Source organism: Bombyx mandarina, chromosome 21 (assembly GCF_030267445.1).
Source record: "Bombyx mandarina strain Sakado chromosome 21, ASM3026744v2".
NCBI classification, from domain to species: Eukaryota; Metazoa; Arthropoda; class Insecta; order Lepidoptera; family Bombycidae; genus Bombyx; species Bombyx mandarina.
In genome coordinates this window covers 476,108-501,717 of record NC_143227.1, presented here as the reverse complement: position 1 = coordinate 501,717, position 25,610 = coordinate 476,108, and the positions used below count along the sequence as shown (strand labels likewise).

Sequence of the window (25,610 nt, the reverse complement as noted above, 5' to 3'; positions counted from 1 at the left end):
AAGTGGTTACCGGAGTTCTTAGACATCACTATGCGAGTGCCACAACCTTGAGACATCAGGTTTCTAAGTCTCAAATATACAGTATAACGACTGTTAAACCATTCAAACAGGAACGGATATAGATAGGCCGATGGTATCGACCCGTGTCATGCCCTACAACCAGTGATTACCTTAAGAAGATTATTTAACTAATTATCCTTGTGATTTATAGGAAACAAAAAATTGAATGAATGTATTTCAGGAAATTTAAGTGTATATAGTAGTTAGATATTGATTATACGCGTCAGATACGCAGATAATATTTTAAAATTGAAAACGCAATACAACATATCATAAGGATCAAAAGTACTCAGTTTCGAGTATTATTCAGACCTCATCATGAGAAAATCTGCTGCTGCTCATTATTTTCGTCGCCGATATTTATAGGGACCGATTTGAAGCACCCTATATCCCGCATGTTCCTGAGACCCTTGTTATATCGTCGGCCTTGTTGTTGAGGACCACCAATTTTTGTATGAGCTCAGTTTAATATTCGAAGTTATTGAAAGACATATTAGAGTAACTAGCTTTTGCTCGCGACTTCGACCGCGTGGAGTATTTAGTTTGGCATAACGCTAAATTTTACCCGCCTCTTCATTTACGTAGAATATCATCTTTATAAAAACAGCTTTACAAATAATGCTTTATTTTAGAACAAATAAATTTGGTTAGCATAAAAAACGTTATAGAGACCCCAACCTTAACATATAGACATATGCTGTTGTGGACTTTTTTTTAGATATTTTAAAGGGGAACAATTCTTTCATACATTATATTCGCGAAACTTTCACCGATTCCGCAGCGCACGCAGTGGAAGCTTTCAAAAGGGAATAAAATCCCGATTTTGAAACATTCTTTATTGGTGCTCCGCTTGCATTGGTCTTAGCTGTGTGAGCTTCCTCAATAAATGGGCTATCTAACACTGAAAGAATTTTTCAAATTGGACCAGTAGTTCCTGAGATTAGCGCGTTCAAACAAACAAACTCTTTGTAGTGGACTGTAGGATTAGGATTGGCAAGGAACTTGATAAATAAACTCGCGAGGATTGCACGTATAAAATTTTTATATTTTGGAAATTTTATAAATGGCGTACAATAGCACGAAAAAAAGACAATGACAAATCTAAGACATTCCAAAATTCAAAATTCAAATGTAATGTCAAAAACCACAACCACAACAATAAGAAAGGTTTTATACCAATTTATTGGGTTTCTAACACTCTTCAGCTTTATAATAATAATATTAATAAAAATAAGTCGTATAGATTGATTCGCCCGTCTGCCCGCCCCATCGATCCGCTCCCATTCCACAGCTCGGTATTGACAGAGGTGCCATACTGACACCTGACAGCGAACAATGCTGACGATCAAAAGGGCTTGTCTCATAAGATCACTCGCAGCCAACCTTCGCGAATACCTATTATGATACACATACCCAATATATCGATAGCGCGGCTTTAATCTGTCACATATCGTTTGTACTTAGTATTCATTAAAATGTTCTTCTTTATTTTCAGTGATTGTGGTGAAGTAATTAGCATGTGTGACTGTTGCACGGAGGGTCGTGGGTTCGATTCCCACATCGGGCAAACATTAAGATGAACAGATTTGTTTGATTTTTGTCTCGATGTTTATTATCTATATATTGCGGAAAATAACTTAAGTAGTATAAAACATTGTTTTGATTGATATTTAAATGATATAATATTGTTTTGATAAATATCAAAAAAATGTAGGGTAGACGCCTTAACGCCACAGTACAAAAAAGATGGTACGTGGACAGAGCCATCCCTGGCGCCGTCATATCGTCTTTTCGCATTAAAAGTGTACAATTTCCAAAAATATTCGAAATTGAGTTAATATGCGGTATCATTTGGTATCACCAGTATTTTTCTCATAAATATTGTCAAAAGAGCGTAGTTTAGTTTTCGTTTTTTTTTCCTGTATTTTGACTACTATTAACAAAATAATATATAATTTTATCTTAATTTAAAAGACTGATAAATGTAACTGGTAAAAACTAAAAAATAAATGTTGCAAAGATGATTAATATTAAAAATATCATATTATGTTAAACCTTTAAAACACTCTCCTGTAAAATTTAGTAAGTTTTGAGATTATACAGTTTTAATGCAAGAAGACGATATTTATCTATATATTTAAACGAATAAAAGTATATATCGCAGTCTCCGGTATCCATAACACTGGGAATCCTAATCTGGGACCAGATGACCGTGAGTGAATTGCTCCCAGTTATTATATTATTATTAATATTTCCAATTCAAATTTGTTAGTGGTCTTAATTAAAGCAATTGAAAATAAAACAAATAAGTCACTATAATTAGTAGGAAACTGTAAGGAGGCGGCTGGCGTGTCTTTTAAAAAAAAACACAAGTGCTTTTCTTCACCGCTGTTTTATTCAGAAAACGCTCACAATAAATGTTTATATAACACGTCTGTTTCAGTTATTTTAATATATTCTGACACTACGCGAAACGACTGAACTTTACGACTGAGTTGGCTTTTACTGCACTTGCGACTATCTGTCTGACTGATTGACTGAGACTAAGAAAGAGACTGTAAGACTGGGACTGGCACGATGACTGAGACTTGCACGATGGCTAAGACTGGGCCGATGATTTTCCGGCGCCCACGAGGCCGCCTCGTTTTTTATATTATTCTATAGTGCTTGTCTAAACAGATTAGTAGAGTGATGAAAGAATATTACACGTGCTGGTTGTTCAGCACATTAACAGTATTGCGAAAGGATATAACAATACGTACATACGTATTTGCACCATAATACTTAGTACGTAGAATTTATTATAGCACAAAAAATATGATATCTATATATATAAAAATTAATTGTTGTTCATTAGTCTGGCTAAAACTCGAGAACGGCTGGACCAATTAGGCTAATTTTGGTCTTGAATTATTTGTGGAATTCCAGAGAAGGTTTAAAAGGTAGATGATAAATATGAAAATGCTCGGAATTAAATAAAAATAACAATTTTGTTTTTCCTTTGATGTGTCCCCCGTCGGACGGATTCCTTTTGTTTGTTTTCAGTTTATTTTATACAAAAGTTTAGGTCTTTTATGTATCGATTGAGTCACTACGAAGTCTGTCAGGTCAGCTAGTGTTGAATAAAACATTTTTTTATTTTGATTTTGATAAATAATAGATATTATTTCGATATTAGATATTTAGTAGGTAGGTAGGAAGACAGTTGTGTACCGCTAGTCCGGGCAGGCGACGACCTCGCGTCAACACGCCGTTCCGCGCTTTTTCTTGTACATTGACACTTTTGTTTTATTGCCTTATGATTTATCACACACTTTCCTGGAAATGCAATTTGAAATTTGTTATTCACAATCCAGACTTTGCATTCCACATCGAAAGACGTTTTACAAAGTTACTGAATTTAATGAAAACCGGAATTCAAAGTTTTTTTTCAAAATATATTCTGTTTTTTTTTTTTGGGAATCGTAGATGTAATTAAAACTACTGTTACGGGTTTAATTTTCCGTTTTTTTATGTTTTTCTTATAGTTTTTTTTTTGACGTGTCAACGTCTTATAATTTGATGGATCCGGCTGCACGCACGAAAAAAATGACTCATGCGGCGCTACCTTGCTCTGAGGCGTACATGTTTTCGTCAAGTATGAAGTTCAGTGAAAAGTGAATGTGGTGTCAATTGTTTATAGCCACGATAATTGCGATAATTGAAAAATGAAACCATTCCATCAGTATTTTCATATGACGTTGACACGTTTAACTATCGTCAGTAAACCGACTTTACAGAAAACCGTTTTTTTTTCATAAGCTGAGATCGGGAATCATAATAATACGCCAAGCAAATTTTATCGGTTATGCAAGAAATTCCCCAACCCGCGCTTATTTGGAATCTGTTGTGGTATTCGCTGTTTATTGCTTTTTATTTATTATCGTTAAGTTATCGATAAGTTTCTCGGTGTATTCGTAGCGAGCGAGGCGACAGGGTCGGTGTTCGGATCCCACGGGTAAATTCCAATTTTTCTAATCCACTGTGAAGAATTAACTTCGTGTAATAAAAAATCAAACCAGCAAAAATTATAATTTGCGTAATCACTGGGGGTAGGACCTCTTGGGAGTCCGCACGGGTAGGTACCACCACACCGCCTATTTCTGCCGTGAAGCAGTAATGCGTTTCGGTTCGAAGGGTGGGGTAGCCGTTGTAACTATACTGAGACCTTAGAACTTATATCTCGATGTGGGTGACGCATTTACGTTGTACATGTCTATGGGCTCCAGTAATCACTTAACACCAGGTGGGCTGTGAGCTCGTCCACCCATCTAAGCAAAAAAAAAAGAAAGAAGTGCAGTGTGCATTTTAGTTCGTAGCGTTACCGAAGCTACGGCGTAGTCAAATTGCCACGAAAGCTACGATTATTTTAGGTTTCTCTGATTTGTAGCTCTCTAATAAGAAGCGTAAGGCTTGTCAGCCGTATCATCATTTTATTTTTACAAGTGATCCTTACAATCTCATATATGCTTTCCTATCGATACTTTTACGACAGAAATAAAATACAATGTCCATATTATACACCACACTACACTGATTTTTTCTTTAAAAAATCGTAAAGTCGGATGGACAAGCTTACGACCAACCTGCTCCTAAGTGGGTATTGGAACTCAGGGATATCACAGCGTAAATACTACAGACTTTAGAGATGAGGTCTCTAAGTGTGGTAGTATAAGCTATGTATTGTATAGTGTAACGTGGAGCATAAAGTAAATAGTACAATATGGTTATCCAGCCCTCAAACTTGATCGCATTAGTACTTCGCAGTAGAAACAGTTATGGTGGTGGTATTCGCGAGCACGTATGGAGTACATATAACATTAATAAAATTGGCACGTGGTTGCACTGTTTGAAAACCGATATAAGTCACATCGCTAGATACGAGGACCTACACTTCTTTCAAGTACAAGAGAGTTTCAAGAGAATTCTTATGAACAATGGTCGATGTTAACTGATATATAATTAAGGGAATATGAGCGTTGTGGATTTCAAAATTAAGAATTTTTTTGTAAATGCGTCATCTTCTGATGGCTGCCCTGTGTAGCTCGTAACTCGTTATCACGGTAATTGGGCGTTTGTATAAACACGTTCGCCGATAACTGTTCACGTCCACGTGGAGGGTTAATCTGTTTACACAAATGTACACCGGTTGTCATAGTAACGCTAAATGTTACAGATTGGAAACTGGGTATTTCCTGTTTATTTATTTATAACTTTATATACTAGACAGTATATAAACGGACTTAATGCCATAGGCATTCTCTGACAGTTTACCTTAGGGGGGGTGCAGAGATGAACCTTGGTAGATTTGGTGTGATAATGATATATTATTTGTGTTTTCTAAAATAACAACATAATTACGTGACTTACCAGAGCATTAATGAGTATATGTAAAACTTTTTAAATTAAGTAATTTTGAGATTATAAGCGCATTTCCGTTCTAAAGCGATTAGAAAATTGCCTTTCGTAGTAAACAACAGGATAAAGTCCCTAAAATCTCAAAAAATAAAACTTTTCTTTGAATTATTCCAGTTCGGAGGTTGGCGCAACTCCAACGTAGCTAAAAACTTGCCTGTCGACATGATTTATGTGGTCACCACTTCAAGTCCGACGTAACTAGTTCAGGAAATGCGGAACCTATATCCTCGTCAAGGATGATTTGGATTTCGCTGAAAATGTCCAACATTTACCTTAAGGTTGCTTCAAACGATACTTTTTAACTTTTAAATACCATCATCGTGGATGGCATTAACAATATTAAACATGCACTGATATTTAGCTTTTTTTTTATTGCTTAGATGGGTGGACGAGCTCACAGCCCACCTGGTGGACATTTACAACGCAAATGCGCCACCCACTTTAAGATATAAGTTCTAACTTCTCAGTATAGTTACAGCGGCTGCCCTACTCTTCAAACCGAAACGCATTACTGCTTCACGGCAGAAATAGGCAGGGCGGTGGTACCTACCCGCGCGGACTCACAAGAGGTCCTACCACCAGTAATTACGCAATTTATAATTTTGCGGGTTTCATTTTTATTACACGATGCTATTCCTTCACCGTGGAAGCCGATCGTGAACATTTGTTAAGTACATATTTCATTAGAAAAATTGGTACCCGCCTGAGATTCGAGCACCGGTGCATCGCTTCATCACGAATGCACCGGACGTCTTATCCTTTAGGCCACGACTACTTCAAATACCAATTACATATTACCAATCCTTCAATAAAGTGGCTAAGAATGTTTTCTTTAAAATTTAAACTGGTGAATGATCGTTCATACCTCTCGAGAACAGTTATGTCGCAACCAGAATAGTGGTTGGAAGCAAAGCCGTGGTCGGCGTCAGTGACCGCACCGGGGCGGACACGACGCGACAACCAGTAACAAACGTTGGCGTCGCTCCAAAAACACTATGTGCTTACGTATTAATAGTTTCGACTATGAAATGACGATAATAAAATATTCGATGCTCGACTTTGGTCATTCAGTTATGCCTTTGTGTTGTTTTAGTTAAACTATAATAGCAGATAAGTTCACGGGCGATCTGGTGTTTGGCGATATTTTTTTGCCTATCTATTAGCCTAAGGTAATATTTCAGCTATGTGCGGACGGGTTACGCACGAGTTCAACTTGAAAGAGTTTGCTAACACTAGCCCTAGCAAGAGCAGTGCTTCGCAGAATCTACCACCGGATCAGAATCGCGACCCACTAAGAACATTCGGCGAGAAACTCAGTGGGCTGTGTCTATGGGTTAATTTGCTTGTCGAACTCTTCGTAATAATTAACGAATTCAACGAAGATGATGACCGGTGCATGGAGACCCTAAAAGAGTACCGAGAGTGGATGCGGGGGATGAGACAAGGTATGTTTCGGGCGACCGCGGCTTTACGTTGTCATCTACAAGCGTTTACGGTCGATTCGTACAATAACGTTTTTTATTTATTTATTGCTTAGATGGGTGGACGAGCTCACAGCCCACCTGGTGTCCATAGACATCTACAACGTAAATGCGTCACACACCTTGAGATATAAGTTCTAAGGTCTCAGTATAGTTACAACGGCTGCCCCACCCTTCAAACCGAAACGCATTACTGCTTCACGGCAGAAATGGGCAGGGTGGTGGTATCTACCCGCGCGGACTCTCAAGAGGTCCTACCACCAGTAACGTTCGACTCCTTCTCAAATTTTGCTACTTTGTATTTAAAAGGCAAGGTTAGCATCACTTGCTTGCGAAGTTTGAACGACGAACTATCGATACATGTGAAATAATTAATAATTAATATAAATATTGCATTCCGTAATCCGATCAAATAGAGATTAATCGATTATACAATTTGCGCTGCGCTGATTGTCGTTAAATAGACGGAACAATCGAATTGTTTGATTGTTTACAGTTGACAATGCAAAGCCGATTAAACCGGTGCCCTTTAACTGCCCCTCTAGGGAAAGAATTTGGAAATTACATTTTTGACTTATTATTATCATTTCAAAAACTTCCGCTTTGGGGTTTTCTATCAACCGCGAAGTATTGTTTTGAGATCCCAAAACGACATCTTGCCTTGCAGTCGGTGATTAGTACGAATGACGTCGGTAAAAGTGTAAGTAATTAACTATAAGACATACTTTATAGGGGTATATACTATAGCGCTAAGATATATTTAAACAAAATTAGTCAACTAACGAGCATCTGGCTCCATTAATGGCTTGAAATAGTTTTCATCAGCCGCGAATAGCTATAATGTTGATATATTTTATTTGTAGCATATTAACATGTAGAAATAAGCATGAAAAAGATAACATGATGAAATAAAACTAATGTTTAGTTTTCCTCGGAGTTTCCGTAGACTTTTCACGCAAGGCTACATAATCTATACTTCTATACTAATATTATAAAGCTGAAGAGTTTGTTTGTTTGGTTGAACGCGCTAATCTCAGGAACTACTGGTCCGACTTGAAAAATTATTTCAGTGTTAGATAGCCCATTTATTAAGGGAGGCAACAGGCTTTACAACATTACCCTAAGACTAATAAGAGCAGAGCACTAATAAAGAATGTTTCAAAATCAGGGATTTTTTTCCTTTTGAGAGCTAACGCTGCGTGCGCTGCGGAAACGGTTAAAGTTTCGCTAAAATAATGGATGACAGAACAGAATTGTTCTCCTTTAAAAGTTCTAAAAAAGTCCGCGACAGCATATGCCGTCTATATTATAAGGTTGGCTCACTAAAGTCTTTTTTAAGCGAACCAAATTTGAAAAACAAAATATCAGAATCGGTTCAAGCATACTCGAAAAATCGATGAACATACATAGATAAAAAAATGGTGCTCGAATTGTTCTCGTCGAACCCGTCGCTTGCGACGAAGGGCTCGACGAGTAAATTAACCCTCAGACACAGCCCACTGAGTCTCTCGCCGGATCTTCTCAGTGGGTCGCGTTTCCGATCCGGTGGTAGATTCTGCGAAGCACGACTCTTGCTAGGGTTCGTGTTAGCAACGTCGTCAGGTTTGAGCCCCGTGAGCTCACCTACTAGATAAGGTTACGCTGGAATAGCCTCTCAAGGCTACCAGCATAGGTAGGAACAAAAAAAAAAAGGTCCTTAACATTCATTTATTCAAGAATATTTTCACCTACGTAAATGAAATTGTGGGTAAAATTTTGCGTTATCCCAAAGTAATTATTCCACGCGGACAAAGTCGCAGGCAAAAGCTAGTACATTATGTATTTTACAAATACATAAATGTATTTTTCATATGTGACCGAAACTATACTTTTTACCACGTCGGTCATCGGTTCCTCGAGCTGTCCTCCTCGAGTGCCTCCTGAATGCCACTTCGGGATTGCTGCAGCGAACTATTTCTATTACTTTGCTTCTCCTTCATCATTTTCATTACGGAAGCTCATCATTTTTATTTCGGTTATACAGAGATCTCTTCTTCAGCTGCTCGCTTTTTCCATATTGTTGTTGGTATTAAAATTGATCCATTATGAAACCTAACTGCATTATAATAATATATCACCTTAATAGTCCTGTTATTAGTCAACTTAATTTAAGCTGAATTTACCAAGCAGTCCGGGCTATTATAAGATCCTGGTCGGTATTATTATCAAAATATATACAGATTATTTTATATGATATTCACTTGAAAATCATATTTTATATTAGACGAGTTAGGACAATTGAAATCCTTTTAACATGTATAATTTAACTAACTGGGCCGATATTTCGTTAAAGTTTGATTTCACCACAATTTTACAATTTAAGTATGAATATATGCATATTTGTAAATTACGCAACAAAATAAGACAGTGTTCTAAGCTGACTAACAACAAGACCCGAAAGCACAATGTGAAACCCTATTCTGGAACACGTTGAAAAATTATAAATACTGCTAAAGCAACACCATGTATAACATAAAAAATTAAGAAACAGACAACCAAAATTAAACCCTAATGCTATTGGATTAAAAGCTTCGTAAACGGAATACATTAATGTGGTTTTTCATAATCCGCGACCACAGAATAACTGCTTAATTATACGGCCGCAGTCCCCGGGATTATGTTTTTATTTTCGTGGCTTGAGCATTATAAATTCGCGGGGATATTTCGGGAACACCCTAGATTATCCTTGGAAAGGTTTCCTTTTTGTGTGGAGTGACAAATTATAGGTGTCTGAGGTGTTTCTCTTTGCATCCGTTTTAATCACCACGCTAGGGGGAGCTAATTTCTAATATTGGAGGGCTATTATAGTGTTAATACATTGAAACTAAAAAGTATCGGGTATGGATGATTTGTTTATGGTTCTAAACTCAATTTTTTGTTGTTGTTAGATTGGCAAAACTGTGTTCCATTTTGGCACGAAGTTTTAGTTAGATCTTCTATTTAGACTAAATATTGTGCTGTATTTAGTCATACCAGTGGTCCCACAGTAGTCGAAATTCGACTATAATTAATTGAAATTATAAGTTTAAGCATTATTATGGTTCTATTGTCAAATACTGTTACTCGTATACTTCTATAATATAATCACAGATAAATAATATTAATCTTTTCCGAATTTGACCACAAACTTTAAAACAATAATAAAAGTTTGACAATTGACAATAAACAAAGAATATATTTGTTGGCTTGAGGGTAGATATTATTTTGTTGAACACCAAGTAAAACGAAGTCACCTTTGATTTCTAATTTAATCAACAATATGTTAACTTGACAATTCACTTTAACACTTGTCCAACTTTAACCAGTACGTACAACAGTCACTGAATCACACAACGTAACAACGATATAGTAAGTGCACCGGGCAAACGCAGTCGAACGAATGTTCATTTCAAGGCACGTTCCGCCTTTTTATACTAGCCGGCGCAGCTGGCTTATGAGTCACTTCTGTTGCAGCTGTTGTTTACGAGTGGAACGACACGGCCGGCGCGCCTGGCTTGTGTGAGTCACTCCTATTGCACGAGCTGTATAACATAAATATCGTTAACGCCGTCACGGCCATACTGACGTGCGCTCGTCCTCGTGCGCGCATTCTTATGGTATGTCTGAACAACAAACGTGTTCGTTCATCCTGACATGAACGGATGCAACTTAAAACGTGGTCTATGATATTAACAATCTAGTACGGTTCGGTTCGCATAATTCTTCAGAAAATCCTATACTGGCTATAAATAACCTTCAGACTGCTTACATACCTGGGCCAGTTCATTTAAAACTCTTCAGGTATGTAAGTATGTCCCTTTTAACTTAGACCGGAATTGTTATCCCTTCAGTTTTTCGAACTGGACCGGATAATGCTAGACCGAATCGCAATCCCTGTAGCTAATTGTTGTGGCTAATCTGGATGAAAATCCCTATAGCCAAGCCATTGGACCGGACAGACCCTTCAATGACTTCACACATTTTTTTTTCTTTTTTTTTTTTTTTTTCTCTTTTTTTTTTTGCTAGTCCGGATTAACATCTCTCTAGCCACATACAATTCTCTTTCTTTTTTTTTTTTTTTTAATCTGCGTGTACGGTAGCGTTTGTTAAAACATTTCTTAAACCAGAACATTTATACGGAATTTCTTCAGAAATAGTGCGAGACCGACCATCGTTTTCTACATTTCCAACACCTGCACCTGAGGTGCCTGCGCTTACAGACATTGTATCACTACCCACAGACTATGTTTGCTGTATCGCTATTTGCGAACAAAAATGTCGCTTCTATTGTCAGTGATAGAGTCGTCATCATTAAGATCAGTTTCACGAACAAGATTAATTAACCCATCTGTGTACGCCGTCACGTCATCGTCACTATAATTTTCAGAAATTTCTAGTAGGCCTGACGGGCCTCGAGGTACTTCGCGTAAGTTTTCATGGGGAACTTTGTACACTAGAACCATTTACATATCTCAACTTATACCTATCGTTTTCCAAAACTGCAGATGATTGAAAGATTACTGGTGGCCCGGAGGCCTTTCCCGCTTCACCAGGACGGGTGGGCGAGCAAAGGCTCAGCCAAGAGGGGTGGGATTTGCTAACAACTGCCCGAGCGCCTCCGCAGGAGACCTAACAACTCAAGAGCAATTGCTTCGCGAATGAATCTACTACCGGATCGGAATCGCGACCCACTGAGAAGATCCGGCGAGAAACTCAGTGGGCTGATGCATGGGTTAGGTTGCACGTCGACCTCTTTGTCGAGTTCGACGAGTACGATTACTGGGGTTCCTCAGCCTGCTCCTAGTGTTAGAGCTGAAGGTATCTAATGCAAGAGTTATTGGATCTGATGGATCCGTAAGGACGTGTCTAGGGTGACTACGGTGACTTGTTCATGAAACCGCTTACCATTGAATAAATTACTATGGCTTTGTTTTATAAGACTACAGTCTGACCCTGAATGGAACATAAAGGGGGAGCCAAAACCACTTATCTGTAACACACTGAAGCTCTGGAACACACGTTGACGTCTCTGGTTGGACCTGCCACAGCACCTGGAGCAGTGTCGTTTTTCTTCTTGTAGCGCATGGAACACCCAGAAGCTACATGGCTCGCATCACCGCACACGTAACAGCCGACTTGCAGGCGAGAGCCGGGTGCCCACGGATGAGGAGGTTGTTCAGGTTTTGCAGGCTGTATTTTTGTGAGGCAAGTAGTAGCTCGAGCCTTAAGCGAATGTGTGAGAGTCAAAATTAAATCGACACCATCCAATACTTCAACTACTTTAAACGGCCCTTTAAACTTCGTATCTAATTTAGTTTGATTATGCTCTTCGTATTAATGTGTGGACGAGCTCACAGCCCACCTTGTGTTAAGTGGTTACTGGAACCCATAGACATCCACAGCGTAAACGCACCACACACCTTGAGATAGAAGTTCTAAGGTCTCAGTATAGTTACAACCGCTGCCCCACCCTTCAAACCGAAAAACACCACTGCTTCACGGCAGAAATAGGCAAGGTGATGGTACCCGTGCGGTCGATGGCACTATACGGAGCACCCGTCTGGTGCCACGTCCTTACCCACGAGAACGTCGCCGCGCTGCGACGCCGGCAGCGCGCGATCGCAGTCAGAGTTATTCAATGATACCTCACAGTCTCCTACGAGGCGGTGCGCCCTAGCGCAAGAGCAGCCGGAGCGCGGGGGCTCCAATATCGGCAGTCCGTGCTGGAGGCGTGGTCTCGTCGTTTGGCGGACCCGTCGGCCGGCCTCCGTACCGTCGAGGCGATCTGCCCGGTTCTCGCGGACTGGGTGGGCCGCGACCGCGGAAGTCTCACCTCCGGCTACCTGTGCAGACTCACAAGACATTTTACCACCATGCAAACTTCTTACCGCAACAAATCTTACCAGCCACCACGCAAACTACAATTTTACGGGTTCCACCTCTCTTACACGATGTTACTCCCACACTGAGGAAGCCAACCGCGAACACATGTCAAGCACGCACAAGCACGCACTTCACCGGAAAAACCTGCATCCGCCAGCGGAACCCGAACATCGCCGCATCGCCAGACACGAACGCACCGGACGTCTTATCTTACAGGTCACGACGACTTCAGATTTGTCAATTTTTCTTCCCCACGGAAACTTGCTTGCTTTCTTGTTTGCTTGCTTGCTGGAGCCCGAAGTCATCGAACGTGTAGTGTTATTGGTATTGAATCGAGTAGATTCTAAAATTTCAGCGACAATTCACAGTCTCATGTCCTGGTTTACTGTACTAGTGCCATGTAACTCTAGCAGTAGTCATTGGCTTAAAAACGATTCGTGTCGGAACTACCCACTCGTCATGACAGATCCATTATTGCGATCGAAGTTTCACTTGAGATTTGCACTTGCCTTAATTTCTTGCAATAGCTTGTTACGTGTTGTATTTCCGTTAGTAAATGCCATGTGATGAAGTCGACAGTCAAACTGGGTAACATGAGCCAGAACGTAAGATGTGACGATTTCTTCGTGGCTCAGATCTTCCATCGAGGTAACAGAGACGTTATTACACGACTTACGTATGCTGCATTCACGCTCTTGTGGCGTACCACTACTAGTATTCTGATCTGCATCATGTTTTTTTTTTGCTGTACTTCGAACATGTTCAAACACGTCACGCCAGTGAGAGTAGAGTTCTGATCTCACTTCTGATGTTGGCTTGAGGGTAGATATTATTTTGTTGAACACCAAGTAAAACGAAGTCACCTTTGATTTCTAATTTAATCAACAATATGTTAACTTGACAATTCACTTTAACACTTGTCCAACTTTAACCAGTACGTACAACAGTCACTGAATCACACAACGTAACAACGATATAGTAAGTGCACCGGGCAAACGCAGTCGAACGAATGTTCATTTCAAGGCACGTTCCGCCTTTTTATACTAGCCGGCGCAGCTGGCTTATGAGTCACTTCTGTTGCAGCTGTTGTTTACGAGTGGAACGACACGGCCGGCGCGCCTGGCTTGTGTGAGTCACTCCTATTGCACGAGCTGTATAACATAAATATCGTTAACGCCGTCATATTTATTTGTATGTGTTGTATCAAATACATGGTAGTGTGGGTAAGGTTTTTTTATTGATTTAATACTATATATATTTTTTATGCATAATTAAAAAAAAATTGCATTCTGCACTCCTTGAAGGAAATTTCATACTCCTCCGTCCGTGCAATTTTCGTAAAAAGGGGTACAAAGTTTTTGGTTCACGTATTAATATATAGATTAGTTTGTGTTGCTGTATTTATTATAGTGGGTATTGCGAATTTTATAAGAGCCAAAAACCTGTCTTTGTTTGTCTTAAATTTTGAATCAGCAAAGGAATTTTGCGTTCTGAGTTACTGAAAATGTTACAGAAAGCTTAGGGCGTATGGACTTTATCAAACACACGTGCTTATGAGTCGAACACAGCATTCAAAAGCGGTCGAGATATGATGTTACCTTTTCCTCGTTCTGATAGACCATTAGCGTCTACAGCTGAAGTTAACATCGCAAAAGTGAAGGAAACAATGACTGATAATCTTCATTCAAATTTATGAGATTATTTAAGATAACCAACGAACTTTTTGTGTCTAGTAAGTCAAGCCGTACGATTTTAAATAATCATTTGGGTATAAAACATATTGCCACTAAGCTAGTCTCAAAACACCTGGGTTTTCTCAAAAACTCAATCGCATTAGAGTCCCTGAGGACATGTTAGAACGAGACATTCATGAAACACATTGTTACTACTGATGAAATGTGGGTTTTACGAGATGCAGACTAGTCAAAAAACTTCACAGTCGTGGAGCTTTCAAACCGAACCGAAACTGAAAAATCACGCCAAAGTCGATCAAAAGTCTTAACTGCTTTCTTGATTATCGGGGTATTGTGGGCACGAAATCTTTAACGAAAGGTCAAACGGTATATAAATAGTATTAAGCGATTTGTGGCGTTTAAGAGAGCAAATTCAACAAAAAAGGGCCAGATTTGTAGAAAGAATTTTTTTGGATTTGCACCATGATAATATGTTTTCGCATAAGACCATCGTTTTGAAAGAATTTTTTACCAAAAACTCAACAAGTACCATCGAGCAACCACCTCATTCACCAGAAATGGCTACAGCGGACTTCTCTCTTTTTTCGAAACTAAAATTACACCACTTCGTAGCACCGGTTTCCATTGGGCAGAAGACATAAAGGAGAATTCGCGGCGAGAATGGACCTCAATTCCAGAAAAATACGCTTAAAAATGTTTTAATGGTTGAATTATTCGGTGTAAGTGTATCGTTTCTGAAGGAGTATACTTGGAAGGTGTTGAAATAAATTCGGATGAATAACTAGCGTTTTGTGTATTATAGATCTTTTTCCAGTACTTTCTTGACAGAGTAGTACTTTTAGAACTAATACAATATCTGTATTGGAAATTACCATGCGGAATTTAACGGGACAGAACATAAAAGTAAAGTAAGTAAGTAAATTTTTACTATACTTTTAATTTACCATTTTCTATTACGAATTATTTTATCTAAAGAGCACGCCAGTCGATAAGGGAGATATCAAGAAAATTACAGTGTTTGAGAGCTGTTCTCCCGTGAAGCTAATATCCTTTGAAATGCGTCAACAATCGCCAACTTACAACTATTTTGAATATAATGTCGAAACCTGTTTTGCGCGCTCATTGACTTGTATGAAGAGTTGCGAGGTTATAATTTAACGATTTTTATACAATTACTAGTGGCACGGCGTATTGCCATTTTACACGGGTAAGTATCTTTTTTTTTCTACCTATACTAATAATCTTGAGAGGCTATATCAGCGCTACCCTAACGTGTAGGTGAGCTCTCGGGGCTCAAGCCAGGGGTGTTGCTAACACTGACCCTAGTAGGAGCAGTGCTTCACAGAATCTACCACCGGATCAGAAACCACTGAGAAGATCTGGCGAGAAACTCAGTGGGCTGTGTCTGTGGGTTAATTTACTCGCTGAGCCCTACGTAGCAAGCGACGGGTTCAGCGGGGACAGCGACCGGTGCTTGAGGTACCTAAAAGCATTGGGTAAGTCTCACAATCATCACAAAGGCTTTAAAGGTCAGACGCGTTTTTAAAGACTCGGGGGAACGTCGAGAACTACCAAATACTAGACCTGCTACCTATTTTAGTGAAACAAAAGCTCCTAACGTAAAGCTCGTCCTCGGAATTATGTTAATAAATTATCACTTAACCCACAGATACCATCATAATTGGGCTAAGCATTAACTTTTGGCACAGTGCCTACAAAATATGACGTGTGAGCCGTTCCAACAATTCGAGTAAAACAAAATTTGTCCTTAGGCCTACTTTGAAGGCTTCAGCGAAAGGGTAGATGTTGACAAATTACGTAACATATTTCTATACATGTGTCAGAAGTCGTACAGCGGTAATACCTTACCGGCGGCACATGCGGAAAATTAACGACCTACATTTGATTTGCTTCATCGAGCACAAAACTAGTCTTAATGGAATTTTAAGTATTTGTTGCCCGCCTTGTGAACTCATTTGGAATTCATCGTCGTTATTCATCAATCTCTCATCTTCAGAAACACAAAGAGTGTAGCCAGACTGGTATTTATTGCTGAGAGCTAATACCTAAGTTTCCCCCCAAACTGTTTATGTAATAATGAAACTAAATAGCGGTCGTCTTAGTATCTTAGTCGTCTTAGTAGTCCCTCTGTATTTTGTACCGTATGTTCCACGGGGAGTGCTCTGAGGAATAATAATTGTTCTTTTTTTTTTTATTGCTTAGATGGATGGACGAGCTCACAGCCCACCTGGTGTTAAGTGGTGACTGGAACCCATAGACATCTACAACGTAAATGCGCCACCCACCTCAAGATATAAGTTCTAAGGTCTCAGTATAGTTACAACGGCTGCCTCACCCTTCGAACCGAAACGCATTACTGCTTCACGGCGGAAATAGACGGGGTGGTGGTACCTACCCGTGTGGACTCCCAAGAGGTCCTACCACCAGTGATTACGCAAATTATAATTTTGCGGGTTGGGTTTTTATTACTCGATGTTATTCCTTCACCGTGGAAGTCAATCGTGAACATTTGTTGAGTACGTGGGTCATACACAAATAGAGAATAAAAAAGTGCAGCAAAAAAAATATCTCAGAATCAGTGTGAAACAAACTATTTATTATTTAGCTATTGATTATCAATCTTTTAATCACTGTAACCGAGATCGATATGTCTTATTTTTGGCATAATCGCAATTTTTATATTTTTGCGGACCACAGAAGAGACGATTTAGTCTACAAGAGAGATGAAAAGCTGTGATGCAACGTAAGCTAAAATATATTAAGACAACATAATCAAACACATGTAGCCACTGATATAAACGAATACCCAAACGCAAATAACATGTCAAAATAATCACATTAATTGGAAAATAAAAAATAAAATAATAATGTGTACAGAAAGGAAAATCCCTTCGGTGGACTTATGAAACAAAACAAAATTTCGAATGATAATAATTTTACAGCCATGGTATATTACTCGTATATAATTCTTTAGATAGCTAATGAATTTTAATATGCAATGTAATGAAATTTAAGGACTTTGATTATTTCAAAATATTTCCAGAGAACTATCAGAATCGTCTGAATCAGCATGAACTAAAACGAAGCAAGATATGGACAAACCCACGACCCAAGGGTTGAACCCCCTGAACGAAATCAATAAAAATAAAAAAAATGTTTTCGTTTCCTCTATTTACATTGACTAGATTTATAATTTTTTTATTGCGAATATAAAATGTACTAAAAAGTTTGAGGCTCTAACTTAGAATATCAAATGTTGCCAAAATCAAACCTCTTTCTAACCAACTTTAAAAAAGGAGTAGGCCCTCGGTTCAACTATTTTTCTACTTACTACTTTCTCTACTTAGACCTACTAAGGTATGTTTCTTACACATTTTCTGTGGACATAGTCTTTTCGGTGGACATCGGGACCACAGGAAAGATGTCCACAGAAAAGATGTATTATAAAAACTCTTGCGTAAAGAAATTAACTTTAAGGTTAGAAATCAAGCAACATGCTTTTCATTTACTTGTACTAAATGCTTATATAAAAACAATAAATATACATTTTTATAGATAATATTTACATGTCTATAATTGGAACAGGAAAGAACACTTGATCTTTTACGTTTATGTGTGTTTTGGAATAAAAAATATATTTTCACTGGCACTGGAATCGAAACAACAAAATATCAAACGCCGGAATGGCCACTATTTAGTATTGCCAACAGTTAAAAAAAAAACTTAATGCGGTCGAATAAATTAAAATTTGATGTCGTTTTATCGCGTCCACAGAAAAGACTCCATTTCATGTAACCATAAGTTTATTGGATTTATTGTATACAGATAGTAACGATATATTTTTTTTATTCTCAATATTATCATCTTTATTATAATGTTTGTGTTACAAGTAAATAATTTTAATATATAGGGTACTTTAACTATTTTTAAACATGGTTCAAACATTATACCTTCGTCTTGTAACAGTCCACAGGAAGAGATTTTTTGATGTTTAACGCCATCAAAATGAAGTTATGAAATGTAATATTTTACAAGATACGATTAAAATGAGTAGTAATATAGTACCTTTACGATTTAAATACTTTCAAATATTCGCCAATTTGCTCTTTTAGATGATACATTGCTATAACACTTTTTTACCCTTTTTGTGTATGACCCACGTATTTCATTAGAAAAATTGGTACCCGCCTGCGGGATTCGAACACCGGTGCATCGCTACATACGAATGCACCGGACGTCTTATCCTTTAGGCCACGACGACTTCATTCGAGATGATACCAGCATCTCTTTTTTACCATCGCACCGCCCGCCACCGGGGTAGAGTTCATTCATACTACCTGGAGCCACTGCGGTCATCCACAGTGCGTTTCCAGAGGTCTTTTTTGCCACGTACCATCCGGCTATGGAATGAGCTCCAATCTACGGTGTTTCCCGAGCGCTATGACATGTCCTTCTTCAAACGAGGCTTGTGGAGAGTATTAAGCGGTAGGCAGCGGCTTGGCTCTGCTCCTGGCATTGCTGAAGTCCATGGGCGACGGTAACCACGCACCATCAGGTGGGCCGTATGCTCGTCTGCCTAGAAGGGCAATAAAAAAATAGTAGTACAACTTTTTTTCCTTACATGAATACTTTGGTCTTCACGTTCAATATGAAGCTGCATATTTAACAGTGTTCGAACTAATACGAATACATTTCATCGACCACCAAACAAACGGAACGACTACAAACAACACTCCAGCGGATAATCCGAAATAACTCCGCAAAAAAAGGAAACCCTATTTACAGCTTACTTCACTAAACCTCTAATTTTATGATGCAAGAAGAACTTAGCTTAATCCATATTTAAATACGCTAGATTTTAAAAGCGAAAAAACCAGGAAAATCCCCTGCAATGGGCGTAGAGTCAGATAAAATGTGGCACAGCGAAAGGGAGCTATAGTAAAAACAAAAAGCTCGAAAGCTTTACTAAGTTAGTGAATGTGTTCGAGGCCAACGGTGACTTTAGTTGTTATTGGTGGCGTAGAGTAATTGAAGCTCGCACGGCTCGGTGTCGCGGTCATGCTTATTTCTGCTACGAAGCGATAATGCATTTCTATCTGGAAGGTCGGACGATTATTTCACAATTGAATTTGAGACTGGTCTCATGTTTCGAGGTAAGTAACTTTTTTTATTTTTATTGCTTAGATGTGTGGACGAGCTCACAGCCCACCTGGTGTTAAGTGGTTACTGGAGCCCATAGACATCTACAACGTAAATGCACCACACACCTTGAGATATAAGTTCAAAGGGTCTCAGTATAGTTACAACGGCTGCCCCACCCTTCAAACCGAAACGCATTACTGCTTCACGGCAGAAATAGGCAGGGCGGTGGTACCTACGCGCGCGGGCTCATAGGAGGTCCTACCACCAGTAATTACGCAAATTATAATTTTGCGGGTTTGATTTTTATTACACGATGTTATTCCTTCACCGTGGAAGTCAATCGTGAACATTTGTTGAGTACGTATTTCATTAGAAAAATTGGTACCCGCCTGAGATTCGAACACCGGTGCATCGCTCAACACGAATGCACCGGACGTCTTATCGCTTAGGCCACGACGACTATTTATGTGGGTAGGCTTAAAAATTTCGTTAATCATTTAGGACCTCACTGGTGGTAGAACCTCTTGTGAGTCCACACGGGTAGGTACCACCACCCTGCCTATTTCTGCCGTGAAGCAGTAATGCGTTTCGGTTTGAAGGGTGGGGTAACCGTTGTAACTATACTGAGAGCTTAGAACTTATCTTAAGGTGGGTGGCGCATTTACGTTGCAGATGTCTATGGGCTCCAGTAACCACTTAACACCAGGTGGGCTGTGAAGCTCGTCCACCTATCGAAGCAATAAAAAAAAGGGCCAGATGGAACGTGAGCTAGACCGCGCATCCAGGGCAGCGTAAACAAAACGCATTTGGATAAAAGCTCAAAAGAACGAGTCAATTATTTTATACTAACGACAAACTAATTTGTGGTAAATTTTATGAGAAATTATTACAGACATCATTTGGTTATACGATAGTAAAACTTACAAACGATGAGTTTTGAATGTTGTAATAAAATTTCCATCCATGGGTTAATTCATAGAGATGACTAAGCTTTCGTTAAATTAAACAGCTTTTTTTTTTTTTTTTTTTTTTTTTTTTTTTTTTTTTTTTTTTTTTTTTTTTTTTTTTTTTTTTTTTTTTTTATGATTGAAAGATTACTGGTGGCCCGGAGGCCTTTCCAGTTTCACCAGGACACGTGGGCGAGCAAAGGCTCAGCCAGGAGAGGTGGGATTTGCTAACAGCTACCCGAGCGCCTCCGAAGGAGACCTAACAGCTCAAGAGTAGCTGCTTCGCGAATGAATCTACTACCGGATCGGAATCGCGACCTGCTGAGAAGATCCGGCGAGAAACTCAGCGAGCTGATTCATGGGTTAGGTTGCACGGCGAACTCTTTGTCGAGTTCGACGAGTACGGTTACCGAGGTCCCTAAGCCTGCTCCTAGTGTTAGAGCTGAAGGAGTCTAATGCAAAGGTTATTGGATCTGATGGATCCGTAAGGACGTGTCTAGGGCGTCGACGGTGACTGGCTCCTGCGTGATCAGGATTCGGGGAGTAGTCAGCGGCGGCAACGATAAGGCGATTATCATGACGCATAGCCTTATCGAAGTACCGTTCCGACGCTGACTTCATGTATTTCTGGATAGATGCGAGGCCCAGGTCGTCGTGTAGGTCAACGTTCCTCACGAACCACGGAGCTCTGACGGCTAACCTGCAAAAGCGGGATTGTAAAGATTGGAGGGTGTCTATGTGTGTGCGGGCCGCGTGAGCGAACACCACACTCGCGTAAGTCATGACGGGCCTAACGCAAGTTTTGTAAAGTGTCACCTTGTTCCGAAGGGACATTTTACTCCGCTTACAGATCATGGGGTAGAGTCTACCGAGAATAAACGCGGCACGGTCACGGACTGATTTTATATGCGGGCGGAATGTCATCGATGCATCCAGGGTAACGCCCAGGTACTTGACCTTCCTGGCCCAGGGTATGGGTTGTCTAAAGAGAGTAATCGGGGGTGTGAGATTCCTCCTCCTAATCCGGGAGGAAATCCGTGTGGAGCTTTCCCTCTGAAATAGCACCGCAGTACTTTTCTCTGGGTTGATGTCTATGCGCCATTTTCGGAACCACTGTCCTAGGGCTAGGGCTGCGCTCTGAAGCTTCTTCGCGATTAGGGACTTGTTTCTACTGGAATAGTAAACAGTCGTGTCGTCGGCGAATAAAGCTAAATGGGTCGGCGGCGACCGGGGAATATCGTTAACGAATAAGCTAAATAGGAGGGGTGAGAGGACAGAGTCTTGCGGGACTCCAGCTGTGAGAGGTCGTGGGGAGGAGCGGGTTCCCTCGACTCGATATCGAAAAGAGCGGTTCGACAAGAAGTCCCGTATGATGAGCACGAGACTATCCGGCACGCCCATGTTGAATAGTTTGAAAATCAAACCATTGTGCCAGACTTTGTCGAACGCTTTTGCGATGTCGAAGAAGAGAGCTCCCGTGTATAACGGTTTTGGTCGATTAAGCCCCACAAGAATATGCTCCGTGAGGCTGTGCACCTGTTGAACGCATGAGTGATTTGTACGGAATCCAAATTGTTCATCGATGAGAATGCCCTTGGATGAGACGAAGTCTCTGAGGCGTTTGTAGAGCAGACGCTCATACAGTTTGCCTAGAGACATGAGGAGGCTAATCGGGCGGTAGCTCGTCGGATGATTTTTTGGTTTACCGGGTTTATGTATGCCGATAACGTCCGCTTCTTTCCACATCGCGGGAAAGATACAGTTCGCCATAGCGGCATTGAAAATAGATGCCAACATCACGATGAGTTGGACGGGTAGAAGTTTAATAACGCGGTTGGATATACCGTCGGAACCGGGAGCCTTGCGAGGACGTAGGTCTTTGATCAAGTCTTTAACTTCCATCGGGGTGACGGGTGGTAACGCATCCGAGAGTGGCAAGGAGACTCTGCGTTCTACCTCACTGTCTACTAATTCTACATGAACAGGGTCCACGGATTGAGTGCTGGGCGTGCACTGGGTTTGCAATGTATCGGCCAGCAGCTCTGCTTTTTCGTCATCATCGAACGCCGCGAGTCGGCCTGAGGGGCCTACGAGGGGGGGCATAGTTACTACCGTATCCGATTTGAGAGTACGAGCTAAGTGGTAGTAAGACCTTTGGGAGGGCGCGAGTCCTTCTAAGAAATCAGACCATCTGGCATCTCGGACTTCGGCGATGCGAGACTTTACGTCGCGTTGTAAGGCACGCATTCGAATACGATTTTCCGCGGTAGGATACCTGTCGTAGGCGCGTATCGAGGCGTTCTTAGCTCTAAGGAGCTCCCTAATATCGTCGGGCAACCCGAAGCGGTAAAGGAAGTCCTCCGCTACAACTTGTTTCGATGACCTATCTAATGTCGAGGTGATGTGTGACGTTAAGATGTCTATGGCTTCAGCGGTATCCTGAGGAGACGGGGTAGAGTCCGAGCTAAACGGGAGCGATGGTGGATCAGATTCAGCCAGGCTAATGCCCAGTGTGTGCCAATCCACCACAGTCCTCGCGACAGGAACGGAATCGGGAGCGCGACCTGATGGTGGATGGGTGGTCTGAATCTAACTCTGAAACGACTTCGATCGAATGTAAGCGCAGAGTTACGTTTTTTAATAACGCTATGTCGAGTATATCCGGGCGATGTGCGATATTTAGCGGGTAGTGAGTCGGGGTTAGCGGAGCGACGATATCGAAGGCGAGATCATCGACTAACGCGTCAAGCCGCCTGCCATTCGGGGTTGTGGTGTGTGAGTTCCACCTGATGTGTTTACAATTTAGGTCGCCCGCCAGAATGACAGAGCTCCTCATGCCGAGCAGCGCCTCGATATCACTGCTTAGAACGATCTTATCCGGTGGAAGATACACGGACGCGATAACGATCGGCGCGTGTCCCGTCAGTGAGATTCGGCACACTGATGCTTCGATATAAGCGAGCGCGGGAGGATCGAGCGGGACGCAATGCAGGGCTCTTCTATAGTAAATGACGGTACCACCACCACGAGCAGAGAGCCTGTCGTTCCTGACCATGTTATAGTTCGCGATTTTAGGGTTACGGCGCGCGGGCTTAAGTAGGGTCTCCTGCACTAAAAATATATCAATTTGATGGTCACGCAAAAAGTCAGAAACCCGATCACGTTGATTTGCGAGACCGTAAGCGTTAAAAAATCCTATCGTTACGGATAGGGGCTTTACTCTACTTATATACGCCATTGATTACCGGCGGAGTGAGGGGAGGACGTACGTATTTAATGACGCGTATACGTCGGCGTATTCTTGTACAACGGCGATAAAGTGTTGTGCGGTGGAGGCAGCGCGAATGGCGTCGCCCAAAGCGTTAATGCGCTCAAAGTTGATCGACTGAAAGAAGTCGATCGCTAAAGCGAGATTGTCGGACGCGGTCGGAGGGCAAGTCGCGGGAGAGGGACGAGTTGCGGGGGCGGGACGAATCGCGGAGGAGGGAGTTGTAACCGTGTTCGTGTACGGCAGCGGTTTCGCCCAAGCCGAGACACTGGGCACCGGTGCCGGAACGAACGCTGGCTTAGCCTGCGACACACAGGGTGCCGAGGCTTTGATGTCTGGGACGGAAGCTCGGAGGCGGTTTTGGCGGGCGACGCGGCGATTTATTTTAGGGGCTCGGGGGCAACCACGGTAATTCGCGGGGTGACCCTGTGTTCTACACAGGACGCAGCTAGGCGGTTTCGTTGCGGTTTTTTGGTCGCGAGCGCAGAGGGCCGTGGCGTGATCGCCCAAACACTTAACACATCGGGGGCGCGCGTGACAGTTACGGGAAGAGTGCCCGTACAATTGACAGTTATGGCACTGGCTAGGAGTGCCTTTTTTATGGGGGGCTTCGACGGCGATACCGGAGAGCCTTCAGACGGTCTGTGTGTTGAAATATTATATCTGTAACTCATTAATGTATTAGAAAATGAATTAATAAAAAATCCAAAACGAACTAAAGTTATGCAAATTAATGACTCTACATGTCTATAAAATCTACCTATATTGTATGTAAGGGAGAGTACGTGCGCTATGCAGATAGAGCTACGAACTGGCTCGCACATTCTCTATTATGCTAATTACCGGCAGAATGAACAGACAAACAAGCTGCCCTCTATCAATTAATTTGATTTAAGAGCTATCGATGATTCTGGTTAAATGATCGAAATAAAATAAGGTGTACAGTGCTGAGTGAAAATATTCTAGTAACACAATATTGTAATACAATGGTATTAATTTGCATGCCTTTGAAATATAGTATCCCAGGTATCACGCTGTGCATCGCTATGTTTTCTTGTTCTCAAAAATAAAGCTTAGTACTCAATTGATGCACAATATGCTAGAGGCTTTAATAAAACCTCACGCTAATCAAAAGGAAGTTAATAGTGACGGTAAGATTACTTAAAGTTTTGCGTCTCAATCTGAACTCGCTACAATGCTTATGATCCGCTTATTTTTTATTTTTTTTGTTGCATATGTAGGTGGACGAGCTCAAGGCTCACCTGGTGTTAAGTGGTTACTGGAGCCCATAGACATCCACAACGTAAATGCGCCACCCACCTTGAGATATAAATTCTAAGGTCCCATATAGTTACAACGGCTGCCCTCCGCTTCAAACCGAAACGCATTACTAGTTCACGGCAGAAATAGGCAGAGTGATGGTACCTATCCGCGCGGACTCACAAGAGGCCCTACCACCAGTAACAAGTACCAACAACAACAAAAAGTTCAGCCTTAATATGACAAACATGCTCTTAATCCAAACATGGGATGCTCCCGCACAACGGGTATCGGAGCGGTCTCTTTGTTCACCTGCCGCGGTATTCATCTTAATTACGTAAAGCCAAAGGAAATTGAATCTACGCGTCGACGGTCCGAT

The 25,610-nt window shown here is 41.0% G+C and overlaps 1 protein-coding gene across 1 annotated transcript; it reads right to left on the bottom strand.

The window, feature by feature from the left end:
* Positions 1–10,271: 10,271 nt before the first annotated feature.
* LOC149500417 (uncharacterized) lies at positions 10,272–14,054 on the bottom strand. The gene is made up of 2 exons (XM_089736288.1): positions 12,662–14,054; positions 10,272–12,239 (listed from the first exon to the last, which is right to left on the bottom strand). The coding sequence occupies exons 1-2, from the start codon at positions 12,878–12,880 to the stop codon at positions 12,003–12,005; spliced, it is 456 nt and encodes a 151-aa protein (XP_089592414.1). The 5' UTR covers positions 12,881–14,054; the 3' UTR covers positions 10,272–12,002.
* Positions 14,055–25,610: the final 11,556 nt, after the last annotated feature.

Coding starts and splice junctions, on each gene's coding strand:
- LOC149500417 (XM_089736288.1), bottom strand. CDS start 12,880: ATGTCTTGTGAGTCTGCACAGGTAGCCGGAGGTGAGACTTCCGCGGTC. Junction 12,240..12,661: donor GCCTCGTAGGAGACTGTGAG/GTATCATTGAAT, acceptor CATTCGCTTAAG/GCTCGAGCTACTACTTGCCT.